Source organism: Acanthochromis polyacanthus, chromosome 5 (assembly GCF_021347895.1).
Source record: "Acanthochromis polyacanthus isolate Apoly-LR-REF ecotype Palm Island chromosome 5, KAUST_Apoly_ChrSc, whole genome shotgun sequence".
Classification (NCBI taxonomy): Eukaryota; Metazoa; Chordata; class Actinopteri; family Pomacentridae; genus Acanthochromis; species Acanthochromis polyacanthus.
In genome coordinates this window covers 16,834,264-16,847,989 of record NC_067117.1, presented here as the reverse complement: position 1 = coordinate 16,847,989, position 13,726 = coordinate 16,834,264, and the positions used below count along the sequence as shown (strand labels likewise).

General features: G+C 39.0%; 1 protein-coding gene across 2 annotated transcripts; it reads left to right on the top strand.

Moving 5' to 3' along the window:
- The first annotated feature begins 5,550 nt into the window (after positions 1-5,550).
- On the top strand, positions 5,551-13,509 carry si:ch1073-456m8.1 (leucine-rich repeat flightless-interacting protein 1). Of its 2 annotated transcripts, XM_022197441.2 has the most exons (6): positions 5,708-6,025; positions 6,306-6,380; positions 9,468-9,503; positions 9,791-9,952; positions 10,143-10,226; positions 10,760-13,509. In XM_022197441.2, the coding sequence occupies exons 1-6, from the start codon at positions 5,927-5,929 to the stop codon at positions 11,228-11,230; spliced, it is 927 nt and encodes a 308-aa protein (XP_022053133.1). In that variant the 5' UTR covers positions 5,708-5,926; the 3' UTR covers positions 11,231-13,509. The 2 variants fall into 2 exon arrangements, with proteins under 2 accessions (XP_022053134.1, XP_022053133.1); XM_022197442.2 differs by lacking the exon at positions 9,468-9,503 and having other exon boundaries at positions 5,551-6,025.
- The last annotated feature ends 217 nt before the right edge of the window (positions 13,510-13,726 follow it).

Genomic DNA, 13,726 nt, shown 5'->3' with positions numbered 1-13,726 from the left:
TAGATTAGTCAGAAGTAGCACAAGCTGCTCCAATGCAAGGCTCTCCAAACTGTGCGTAAAACCTGCTAGGAAGTAAATACTGGCCTTTTCGTTCAAACCTGGGAGCTTTAAATACACCAGAATGGATATTAAAAAGCATCAACGTTATAATGACAATATGACAAACATGCTCAGGAGATTTTTCAGCCATGCAACAGCAGATAGCATATAGAAAGACCTAATAATATATATGTAGACCCACTAAAAAGGCAATTTGTACGAAACAGAACAAACCTTGTGAAAATGTGACTCAAGTCCTAATTGTTGTCAGTTAGTGAATTTTTACAGATTGTAATTTAACTTTTATATCATATTTCACTCCACAATATCCTAATGATACATGCCTAATATAAATGTTGCCCAATGACCATGAAAACATGCTAGAGTTCGGTTTATATGCATCACTGACTGATTTTAATAAAAGTTTTGCTTTTATGGAAAATATTTAATTATTAATATAAGGCTGTCTTCATTGCTATTACTATTAGTAGTTGTTGTTTTTGTGCATGCATCAGTCATGTGTACGGTCTGCTACAGTTGCTCCTGCTCGTTTTCTAATTTAGCAATTACCATGCAGGGATTATTAAAGTTATTCTGATTTGGACATAATTGAATCTCTTAAAGAGCAGTGAGTTTCCTTTGTGGCATCACTGACCCACTGCTGTCACCTGCTGGAGGAAACCTGAGCTGCAGCAGCAGGACAGGTCCTGTTTGAGAGCTGCAACCTTCTCTGCTGCTTGTGGTCTGATGTGGAGTTTCGCTGCAGAACAGGCACTCTGAGGCCATTAGGTCTCTACATTTGGCTGTTGTAAATCTTTATGGATAAAATTCAAATTAATTTGCACTAAATACCCATTAAATTAAGTAAGTGAGGAATATATGTTATTCAAGCTGAAACTAATTCTGCTCTCATGTTAAAAGGACACTCCTCATTCTGCAAGCATAAAATCCATTTATCTGTCACAAGAAATGGGATACAAGCAGCCAGTGAAAAATAGGCTAGTCAAAACTGACCACATTTTTATGCTTTTGGAGTATGTTAGTATATTTCACAATCTCGGAAAAAAAAAAAAAAGATCTCTTGCAGGTCTACTGGACTTGAACAATACTAAAGCATCAAAGCTCCTCTATAATGTATTTGGATAGAGATTCCCAGACATCATAAGTGACACTTTTTTAACTGTTTGCTCAAATTTGCCTCTGTTTGTTCCCTGTTGCTAAAAAAAAATCAACTGGCAGCTTCATTTCAGTTTAACTGAATCAAAAACCACAAACTAATGAATACTCAAGGGATAAGACACTTAGTTTAAAATTTTCATCTGATCAAAAACTACAGCCTGTTTGTCTCTGCACTGTGCATTTGTATGTTTCAATGTTTAAATATACAGAATATTTATCAATGACACAAAGCTATCAACCTGATTTTCACTAACAACCATATTTATCACACTAAACCCAAACCCAAACATTGGAACGGCACTAAAATACTGAAGAAAAAAAATCCCCATGAGGAAATATCTTAGGGTTTGAGCAGTCTTTGCAACAAAAGGAGGAAATAATGGGGTCAAGGTTTGCTGGAAGACAAGTTACATACCACAAACCAGAAATAACTATTCTCAGCTGGGTAGTCAATATTTCTGGAGGCTGTTGTTTGCAAAGTGACTTACTGTAACCAGCAGTCACCATTTAAATTCTACACAGTGACAAAAAGTTTTGCTGGGAAGAAAGCTTGAGAAAAAATCCAGAGATAATACTGTTTTGTTTTTTTTTCCTTTTACATGTGCCACCCAGTTAAGTCTCTCTGTATTCAGCTTATCACAGAGGATAGTAGGAAATGTTAGTAAAGCATTAAATAAATGTGTCTTCTGAGCCAATAAACTGCTATTTACAAGTGCTTACAGATAAACACACCCGAAATCAAGATATCAGACTGTATTATGATGATCAGTGTGGAACATCACCATATCAATTATCACGACAAGGATGCAAATACCCTAATTATACATCTCTTATTCTGGATCTGTACAAATGCCCTCATTTGGAACTTTTTTGGAAAGGACCTGCAGTCTCTAGATACATCTGTGGCATAAAGCTGAACTATGTGTGTGGATGTGTGACTAAATACTCACCAGTCTTTCAGCGTATAAAGAATAGTTGAGTCTGAAGCATCAAGGAACTTCCTCCCACAAAGGAAGCTTCAGGAGAATGTATGAAATCAAACCTCTGATGCTTCGGCAGGTAATAGCCACCATCATTAGTGCTTCAGTAGTCCACTTTTTAAGGTGGGATGAAGGGGCTGTAAAACAAAGAGAGATGTACGTGTAAAGTGGCACATTATACCCATACAGATTCACTAAATTAAACAACAAATGCCCGGTAGGAAGTCCAAGCAACTAAAATTCATACATCTTTCATTACTGAGATTTGTACTTTGCATGTCCTCATTTATTTTTGATGACTGTTGCCCAATTTGCTGGGGAGATGCTCTGTCATTCCACAGACACAATGTTTTCAGCAGTTCTTTGCTGCAGCTGCTGTGTTTGTTTATCTTTCTCAGGTGACATACTCATCCAGGTAATAATTCATACTTTTTATCTTTAAACTCTTGCATGATTTTTAAACTGTGCTTTGAATGTGGAGACAGAGAGTCATCTTTTCAGCAACATCACAGCACTGTGGTACATGTACAGCCATTAATGGTGCCATCTATAAATGTCATCCCTCCAACACCTTTTGCACTCACGCAGCCCGAGATCATCTCACTCCCACCTTCATGTTTCACTGTGAGGACTATGCATTCACTGTGAGAGTACTGGCCAGGTTCATGCTGAACATGCAACATGCTGGGTGCCATCAGAGTCAAATAAATCTGTCTCGGTCTCTTCTGACCAGTAAAAGTGATTTCAGTATTCACCAGGCTTCTTTTAATGTTCTTTAGCAAAGTTGAATAGAGCAGATTTGTACCAAAGAGCAAGCATGGTTCTTTTTCTTGGATACGATCCAAAGTGGTTGATGTTATACAATCTTCTTTGCAGTGTCTGAGCTGTCCCGGAGCCTCTCATTTCCATTGATGACCTCCGTACCAAGCCTGTTGTTTTTTCAGAGCTAGAGTGTTCAAGTCGTGTGTTGTCCGTGATGTCATTTTATCACTGCAGTTCTAAATTGTGGTACCATGGCTCTTTCCATTCCTCATTAGTGCAGCAGACCGTTGAATGATTTTTATTTATCACCTATATTCCTGTATCCTTTTCCATCTTTGTAAAGTCTCACAGTCAAACTTCTTTGATAAGTCTTTTCCACGTGGAGCCATGATGCAGACATGCAGATAGTGTTAGGAACGCGGTGGTGTTTGAACCCAAAAGCAGGTACTCAGAGACAGGCGGGTACTAGAACCAAGGATTTAAAATATTTACTGAACAGAAAACACTCCATACGGGAAGCACAGGAATAAACAGAATGGGAATCTAAACTAAACAGAAGCAAGAACTAAAACGGGCCGTGATACGGGAGTGAACTAAAAGCCAACAGAAAAACTCAAACTCAAAAGTCCGGGGATCGGGAGCTGAGGCAGGGGCAGAGTTCAAAGCTGGACTGGGCAGGGCCGGGCAGACGGGGAAATCCAAAGCTGGAGTGCAGGGTGGGAGAGGGAGACAGAGCAAAACCAGGCGGGTGTGTTCCAAGCAGGAGCGTCTCAGGTACGGGCCCAGCACTCAATGTTTGGGAGAGGCAGGCTTTAATGTGCTGCTGATTGCTGATTATGTGCAGCTGTGCTTCTCAGCAGCAGCACACAATCAGCCAGGGGTGCCAGCTGGCCAGGAGAGCAACACAGAGGAGGGAGGGGCCATGACATATAGACACAGCCTATAGGTTTGACCATATTATTGCAATAATGCTGATTAAAAATTACATGCTTATTCACTTTTGTTGCACTGAGCTTCTACTTTTGGAGTTCTGCTGGTAATATAGTCAGTCTAAAATATTGCGGACTCATTTGGTCCCTTTTATAGTGTGATAAGGGAGTTGCTGGTAAATATGGTGACGGAAGTAACAACTTATTTGTGAATAAATTAAGCAAAGCTCAAATTGATAGATTCATTAATAGAAGAGGTGCTAAATACATATATAAAGTAATGTTGAGCAGCAAAAACGTTGTCTTATCTCTGTATAATCTGAACTCAATTTGTTCTATGTGATTAAAACAGATGTGGTGTCAACAAAGTTCCTGTAAGTGGTAAAGATCATGTACATTGTGGGCCATCTGCCACTAGCAACCACAACAAGTTCAATAGTTTTGTATTGTCCATGTTGATATTGAAATTAAAGACCCTTTCAAAATTTGTCTAATGCATAAATGTGTTTTTTTCTCTTTTTTTCACAGTGGCTACAGGCAGAAAAAAGTCCCAATCTGTCTATTTTGTACCTGCTTATATTTCCATCATCACATCCCCAGTGGGTAGAAAAGGTCGGTGTGAAGGACAGCACAAAAACAATAGAGGCAGGGGTCTACGACAGCAGACATGACTTAAGGTTCAAGGTGGACAGAGAAGTCACCACAGAGACAGTCCATCATGTAGCAGTAGGCTGTAACATTTAGGCTGGGACAGCACACACTGACAGGCATCTGTCCTTCGTATGAGTTAAAAGTCCCCAAGTCGCAATGGGACTCACTACTGAAAGTGTTGGAGAGCAGCGGAGCTTAGATCCTGTGACTTCAGGTTTCAGACTGACAAGCAGCTGCTGTCTAATCAATCAGACATAGTGGAAGAGGACAATTGTGATAGATTAGAAGGTTAAGAACAACCGGAGGCTGAAGGGACAACTGGAACAGCTGTGAAAGGACAGTGGTCAAAGTTTTAAAAGGATCATTTAATCTCAAATCACCGGTGGCATTGTGACACATTTTTTTTCTGATCAGAAACTCTGGATATCAAAAATGGCATCTTTGAAACTGTAGCGTGATACATAAAATAGCTTGTCGACCCACTTTCAGGAGTTTGTTTTGCACATTTAAATGTGAGACTGTTTGAATGACAATATCTTAGGAGCTACTAATGAAAAAAGCCTGAAATTTCAGCTGTTATTTCTCATCATGAATTGATTCCAAATGTGCAATATTGTACAAGTAGATTAATGCGCTCTTATGAGTGAGTTGAAACATGGAAACTAAATTAAAGCCATCTTTAAAATGTCTAGCTTGAGCGCATAGAAATTAAAATTGATCATGCAGAAGTCAAGTAGTGATTTTTTTCTGAACCATTTTGAAACTCCAGAACTCAGTTCTACCTGGATTTTATGACCAAGTGTTTACTATTATAAAGTATTCTGTGTGTTTTGTTTTGTATCATTGTGACATGCAGCCATGTGTGGTTCTGCATTACAAATTGTTTTATTCATGTGTGTTCAGAGATTAGACGTTTCTAGAGAACGTCAAACTGATATATTTATATATGCCAGTATATGTAAGCAAAAAAAAAAAAAAGTGTAGTTGAAGTTTTTCTCATCTACTTCAAGTTTCCAGGAAATAGTCGCAGCCCATCACACTCACCTTGAAGGTACTTGGCAGACTTTCACACTGACTAATTTCAGCACGTAGCGCTTGAAATGCACCATAGCTAATCTTAACGGTAAAACAAACAAACAATTTTTACTTTTACCTTCCTACAGCTGACATGATTCGTGTCTCCTGCCAAAGAGCTAATCTTTGACTTTTTGGTGAGAGTGGGCGGGCTGAGGGTGGCGTTAAGGCGGTTTGACCCCTGCGGCTCTCCGTAGATCACGGCCTGGGCGTCGCTCTATGCTGCTGCGTAGGAAACAAACCAAACAGCACTTCAACCAGAGTCTGGAGGTGTCTTTTACGTAAACTAAAGCTCAATATAAGCCAGAAAAAATGCATTCAGTCACCCTGGACAGCAGCGGCTCGCCAAAGAAACGGACATTTTCTAGAGGAATCAGCGAGGATGAGTCGCTCCGCAGCATCATAAAGGAGGTGAGAGCAGAAAAATCACGGCGTCATTAACGGCAGAGCTAAAGCTAACGTTACTCTTCCTTAACGATTTAACGGTGGTTAATATAGTTAGTTTGGTGTTTTTAAAGAAGGCACATTTCAGCTGTGTATCTCTGAAAACCGAGCTGAACAAGCAGAGTTGCCTTCGTCAGGCTTGAAGCTTCACTTCCTCATTGTCAGTCGAGTTAGCTCCCAGTGTTTTTGTTATGACAGTTTGTGATGCTAACTCCATCTGAGACGTGCGTTTTTTTCTTGACGACAGACTGAGAGCTCATCTCGGAGGCTAAACCGGAGCGACAGCCGAGCAGGAACCCTGAAAAAGAGGAGTGACAGCCAGGTAAGGAACCCTCACTTGTACACGATATTATCCTGATCATCTCCACCCTGTCTGTCATGTCTCATTATCACTGACACGTAACACAACAACACTGAGTAAGAAATAAACGTAGCATCCAAATAGTCTTCCTTTCTGACTTAAGAAAAAATGTGCAAATCTTATTTTTTGTACTTTTTGGTTATTAAAGTGTTCAGTTCAATCATTTGTGCACAAAATGTTTTTGAGCTGTTCAAGTCTGTGACGAGTTCTTAACCACGGAGATAATCCACACCCTCCTCAGGTGTGGCTGTAAAGGACAATGATCAGACAGCATGAGGCAGTGTTTCCAGCCAGCATCAACAAAAAAACATCGATTGTATGCTGACTTATTACTAACTTGTGGTTTCTTGTCTTTGATCCCACTCTCAATCTGCCCTTTGTCATTTCAGTACAGTGAATACATCCATTGTGCTGTGGAGAAGTTGTGTGTTGGAGAAATACATTTTTCCCCTCTGTCCTTACAAAGAATGGAGAGAATTTAACAAATTAATACGTGCTGCATTTAGATTTTTCTTCGTTTTTTTAGATTAATTTCTTGCATACTGTACTGTAGGGCTAAACTACACGAGGAAAATGTCTAGCTGTGATTTTTCTGTCAGCTTAATTTCTGTTATGAGTTTTTTAAGGACAAGTTGCAGTTCAGTATTTATTGTGTAATAGATTAAAAGTGCCAGAGAGCATTACCACGAGTCACCACCCAAGCGTGACAGTCACAGAAGGAGAGATAAGTAATGAGAATGGGCTTTTGTCAGTCGTATCAGTGTGCTCATATCTGTACCACATAGTATGTACTGATCATGTGTAAACAACCTCTGAATGTTTCAGTCTGCCTAAATTCAGTACATTTGAAGTACAGTTAGGGCTTCAACTAATGGCTATTTTCAATTTAAAGTATTTGCTCAATCAATCAACTGGTTGTTTGGTCTATAAAATGTCCTAAAATAATGAAAAATGTGTTTTCAAACCTTAAATGATGTCCTCAAATGCCTTGTTTTGTCCATAACCCAAAGATATTCTGGAGTCAGACAATTCAGCCATTACGATTTGCTAATTGCATTGTTTGATATTATGAATCGATTGATTGGTCCTGCTGTACAGTGTGGGCTTTTAAAGTGCAGTGCATAGTAGCGTTTAGCAGTCACATTTCAGATGTCTGAGGCGAAATCAAAGATGCAGAAAATACACGTACTAATAATTTGAGAGACAAATTATTAGTTTTTTTTTTTTTTACATAAACAAGTTATTTCTACATACTCTTTCCTCACTTGGAAAAAAGTTTAGAATCTATGAATATGACTAGCCTTTTTTGTTTCATAAGTTTAATTAGTTGATACATGATGTCTCCCACTGACATCCAAATGTCAGGACTTGCATATCTTGTCTTTAAAGATGTAACAGTATCTTTGTTAGTCTGTTCAGTTTTCTACTAAGCACGTATTTAGCAATACTAAAGTAAAGTCGGAATCCTAGTAGTCTAATGCAAAATTAATCCTAACATACTGGTGTTACACAAACCTGTGTGACTCGTCATAACCTGTCATCAGGTGCACTCACTGCAAATACCTTTTACTTAAATCACACAATTTATCATATACTTTAAAGGTGGTTATCATCATGCCTCAATAGTATTTAATATGATCAGTATTTGATAGTATAGATAGAGCGTCTTTTTAAAGCTATGATTAAATCTATCAGAACGGGTCATTCACTGAATGTTTGTCTACAGACTAACTTTCACCAGACAGTTTCTGCTTTATACATTCCTGACTGTTCTTATATTTATCTGAAAAATCTTTTTTGCTTATAGCTGTTAAAATGTGTTACATATTTGCTATTGATTTTCAGATGTCACTATGGAAATGGTTCACTGCTTAAAAACATTTCATACAGTAATAAATAAACTGCGTCATCTTCTGGTAGGCATGGATTGAATCTGAGCTCACGACTGAATAATTAGTGAGAATATAAGTTGTTTGAAAGCGTTCATTTGTCGTTAATTCGGTGAAGCTCGTCTTATAAAATCATATCGCTGACAAAGCTCTGTTCTGAAAGACCGAGGCAAACTGATAAGGTCGTCGTGTAGTCAAAACCAGACATGTCTGATTTAATGAGTGCAACGTGACGAGTGGTGACATGGCGATGGGAGGTAGCAATGAGATACTTCTGCTTTAGAAGGTTGATACTGTGTCGAGTAGCTTAGCGTCGATGCCAGTCACTGTTTTGGATACAGCTGCAATCTAAATAAAGTATGTGATAAAGTGTTAAAATGTTTGTCGTTGCAACAAAGCTGAAATTCCTCAGTGAGTCAGAGTTTTGTGCAACATTAGCAATCCTGTTTAAAAGGTTTGCTATGAAAATTATAAAGTTGCATGTTAACAAGATACATCCTGTTTCAGTCTCATTTTGAGAAATGGGAACTAATAAGCTCATTTCATAGCAGATTTTTACAGATGTTACTAATTGCACAGCAAACCACAGTTCAATAGCAGGAGCCCTGAAACAGATAAATGGTGTTTAGCTGTTATGTGTTTCATTATTTACACCTGTGTTTTCCTGCTGTGATAATCCACTTGCAGATAAGCCGTCTATTATCTCCAGCTATCAGGGAGCTTTTGATCATGTCATCAGTTTAAGTAAGAATCACGTCACTGAAGGAAAAACGGCATTAAGTCCAGAAACAAAAGAATGGTTCAGTACTTCTTTTTTCCAGAACAAATGTTGTCATCTATATTCGGTAGTAAATAATTTCAAAATGATATATTATATATGAGCCATTGTTTGATGATTTTGGTGAATGTAGTTTGTTATTTTTGTTGAAGAGCAGAGACTAAATAACAGAAACAACTCATGTATGATGTAGTACAGGTCAGCCTGAGGGTTGCAGTAACTTTATAAATCAACATTGTAGTCGTTTTTAATCCCATCACTTGTGGCCAGTATCCAATAAGCCTTTTAGAGCATGTTTGGGTTCCTGTAAATAATTTAAAATCATTCAAGTATTATTTATAAATGACCTTTTTTTTCAAATTTGTTTTTCTTTTTTGACAGTCTGACCAGGACCTCTTCATGGGGCTCCCAGAAATGGTGATTATTTCTTCTTTTATTTTTGTTTTCCTTTTATCTTTGCCTGTTTTCATAAATATGATGACAGTTGTTGCTTTTTAAAGTATTTTCACAGTATTGTCGGGTCTTCTGTGAAAGCACTGCGTTGAAAAGTGGTTCTGTACATATGGAGAGATTGTCATGCTTCCACATGAGGCCTCCCACAGATGGTTGCTGCTGAGGGCTCGCTAAGCTCTTTCTCTCCCACTGACTGGCATGCATTCCTCTGAAGTTGCCCACACTGATTTGTAGCTGTGCTTGTGGTGTAGCTGGAGCTGCAGGCCAGCTACGACGAGGCGGTGCAGGAGCTGCGTGGGCTGGAGGTCGAGCGAGAGGCTCTGTTGTTCCAGGTGGACGTCCTGCAGGACACGCTGGAGGGTGTAGAGGAGCTGCTGGCTGAAGCCCGGAGGGAAGCTGGACAGGCTAGTTTGGTACGTGGAGGCTTCACCAAAACAGAAACACTGTTTAACAAAATAACATTTCAAGTCATAGTATAGACTTTCTAAATCTTTTATTCCTCGTCATTTCTGTTGTGAAGTTTTTGGTTCCTGATTGCAACCGAATGTGACGTGAACAAGCTGCTGATCCGCTCATAATGCTGGTGTCTCCCTGTATTTGTAGGAGCTGGAACGAGAAAGGGAGGCCAAGAGGAAACTGGAGAGCATGGTCAGCTCTCTGATGCAGGAAGTGGAGAGATTGAAAGAGGTAATGTGGCAGCTGAAGAATGACCTTTACATAACATCATAAAGGCACTGAATTTGTGCCTAAAGATACACTGACCGTCCAAAAGAAAAGTCACACGCTCTAATATTTCATTGGACCGCCTTTAGCTCTGAGAACGACACACAGTCGCCGTGGCATCGTTTCCATAAGCTTCTGCAAAGTCACAGCATTTATTTCTGTCCAGAGTTGTATTAATTTTCATGCACAGCGAACATGCAAACCCCATGCAGAAAGATCCCAGGAAAGCCGGGACGCGAACCAGGGATCTTCTCGCTGCAAGGCGAAGGTGCTAACCACTACTCCACTGTGCAGCCCTCTTATAACTAGTTGCACTTTAACAAATTTGGGGATTTTTATGTCAGAAATAGTTTTTACTGCTGAAATACAACCATGAAATCAGTTCTAGTTCTTGTAACTTTAAGCTTTTCATGAAGCAACTTGCACTGAAATGACTTGTTTGATTTCGTTTGATCCGAACTGAATTCATTGATGGGCATCTTGTTTTGTCTTTGCAGGAAAGGAATAACAAACCACCTGCTCCAGAGAACACGATCGATGAAGCAGCGAGGCGAGGTCACCAAATACAAGACGATGCCAAGGAATTGATTCAAGTTGCACACAGAGAAGAAAAGAACTCGTTGCTGTGTGAACCCGACAGCAGCATTGGAGACTGGCAGGCGACGAAGCTGCGGAGGATCGTGAGCAAGCCGCTCGGCCACCCGCCTTCTCTTGCGCTGGACAACCTTGAGTCTGAAGACGGCGTCCACCAGAGGCCTTACGAAAACGGCATCGTGGACGGACGAGATCCCTCCCCAGACAGGAACGACTCAGACAGCATAAGTGCCTACGAAGATGCATCTGATGAGACTCCAGAGCAGGACAGGTTTCCAGAGCTCCCCGATGATTCGCAGGATAAACAAAAAAATCCGACTAACGACGGTGAGATCCAAGACAGCAGAAACTCCGATTCCTGCATTTTGTCTTAACTTTATCTGTTTTATCTTCTACTAGACAAAAAGTCAAAGAGAATTTAGTGAAATTTAAGAGTTATTTAATTTGCAGTATAATATTTTAGTTGCTGGAAAACTGAGGCCAACAAAAACATACATTTGGTGATTAGTCAGTCAAAAGAAAATGAATCTGCAGCTATTTTAATAATCCATTAATCACTTTAGTAATTTTTTAAGCAAAATTGCCAAACATTTACTGGTTTGAGCTTCTCAGATGTGCAGATTTGATGCTTTTCTTTGTCATAGGTGACAGTAGGGGAATATCTTTGGGATTTGGACTGCTGGTGGGACAGAACAAGCAGTCTGATATCACTTTTTATAACTAAGTCACGATAGTTTAATTCAGAAAATGATCAGCTTGATCTACAATGAAATGTTTGGTTAGTCTGACGCTAGTTAGTTGCAAGCCTAGTTGTAATAAGTTGTTGTAGAAATATCAGTTTCCTTTTAAAAATCACAACAAAGAAACTCAGGATCCAGATAGTTTACCAGCTGGAATTCCACTAATGACTACTTTTATATTATTTGCCAATCGTTTCTTTTAAATCTGTCTTAACTTAAATCTTAACTGATTGTGTTTTAAGAAGTTTTTGTACACTAGCAGCTGCAGGGACACAAATCAGGATTTATCTGTATACAAAACACAGTAAGCTCTGTGGGTTTGTAGACGGGGACTGATGCTGTTCTAGCTTCAATCATAGCTACACATTACAAACACAGCTAGGTTTCTTTTCCAAATGGGAGAGTACAGTTTGATTTACTTAAAAATAATCTCACATTAGAGTTGTGATATTTAATCTGGCTGTCATTAGTCGAACTCACTGTAAAGCAGGTTTACGTCACGTGTGACACCGATCTTTCTAAGCTATCATTACGTACTTGCTATCAAAGGCAGATGTTTATAAGGGTTTAGAAGGGATGTTTTATAATTAAGGGAAATCGCCACCTATTTACTGCCTTTATTTTTTATCTTTTATACGTTCCCTTTTCTCTGTTTTGCTCTGAAAAATGTAGAGAAGTTGATTTGGCTGCATTTGCACTTTTTAAAGTTCTTGTATTGTGGCATACGTCTGTCAGATTACATCAGAAACAACATTCCCTTTACAACCAAACACAGCGGCGACAAAACGCTCCGCTGACCCGCTGCAGGCTGGACTCTGTCTGCACGGTAATACTGTATGTTTGCACATTTGCAGTGGATCTTGCTGAAATTACTCTCTTAGGATGTCTTTGAATGCTGTAAACACTTTATATGTAATCACTTTTTTGTATGTTTATTTTTTACAATGATACATGACTGTTTTTTTTTTTTTTTAAATTTTGTTAGTGCCCGAGACAGCAGTAGGCCCTTTCATGTCTTTTGTGATAAATAGTTTGCATGAACACATATGAATGCATATTGATTTCCAAACTGCACATAATGCGTTGATCTGTGTCATTAATTGGTACTTTTGCACGCAGTACTTTCACACATATATTAAGTACTACTTTAATCTGCAAAAATTGGTGTTTTTACGAGGTTTTCAGTTTGCAAATCATGTATCGTTCTTTCAATCTCCTTTTTTTTTAAAAGCATAATCAACAAATGATTGCAGTTTGAAAGATATCAAACTAGATTGAGGATTTAAGTGACGATCACAGTCTTGATGAATAATTCTACTACAGTGAAGACAAAAGCAGAACAAGACATTATTGGTGCATGTTGAAACTTGAAAATGGGTACAAGACATGTAGTTGCTTCATTCAGCTGCTTATCATGTTGTTGGTTTAGTGCAGCATATTAGTGTTTGTACACTGACTCACTTGCCTTTGTACCTCTTATCGCACAACCTCAACACAACGCTGTATTGTTGGCTGCCAAAATGCACAAAACATCAGAGGTGGTATGTTGTTACAGGAGGTTACTGCAGTGCTGTGTGGCAGGACTGTGGTCGGTTCTTTGACATATTCTTATCAAATAACTCGTGAACGTCCACAGTAGCTGGTTTTGTCCTCAGCAGTCATCTGTCAACATGTATCCTTTAAATGCGATATTCGTTGACGTGGTCAGCAGACCTTCTGACAATTCATCAAGCAATCGATCTGTTTTTGGTTTCTGTTTTCACACAACAATGCAAAAAAATATTTCCTGACTGGTAATTAGTTGCCTTCTGTGGGTCTGAATACATCAGATTTTGTCTTGAGCTTTGAAGTACATGTTCAGATGTAAAAGTAAATGACATTTCTATCATAATAAAATGAGTGAATAATGCTGATGTTGGTTTGTCATTTGTGCTCAAATGCTGAGGACCTTCTGAAATCAAAGAAACACCATCATAAGCAGCTTGATTGTGGCTTTACGTTTGAAAGTAAAGATCAGGGAATAAGCAGGTTAGCTGCGTTCAAAACGCGTTTCATTAGATTAACGTCATATTCTGAGTAAATGTGATGTGTCTGATAACTAAAATTCATAAATACAGAGGGAAAATGTCC

Bases quoted from the DNA above. Each gene is read 5' to 3' on its own strand.
- si:ch1073-456m8.1 (XM_022197441.2), top strand. From the start codon at position 5,927: ATGCATTCAGTCACCCTGGACAGCAGCGGCTCGCCAAAGAAACGGACA. The intron at 6,026-6,305 runs GTGAGAGCAGAA...TCTTGACGACAG, and splicing joins TCCGCAGCATCATAAAGGAG to ACTGAGAGCTCATCTCGGAG. The intron at 9,504-9,790 runs GTGATTATTTCT...CTTGTGGTGTAG, and splicing joins TCATGGGGCTCCCAGAAATG to CTGGAGCTGCAGGCCAGCTA.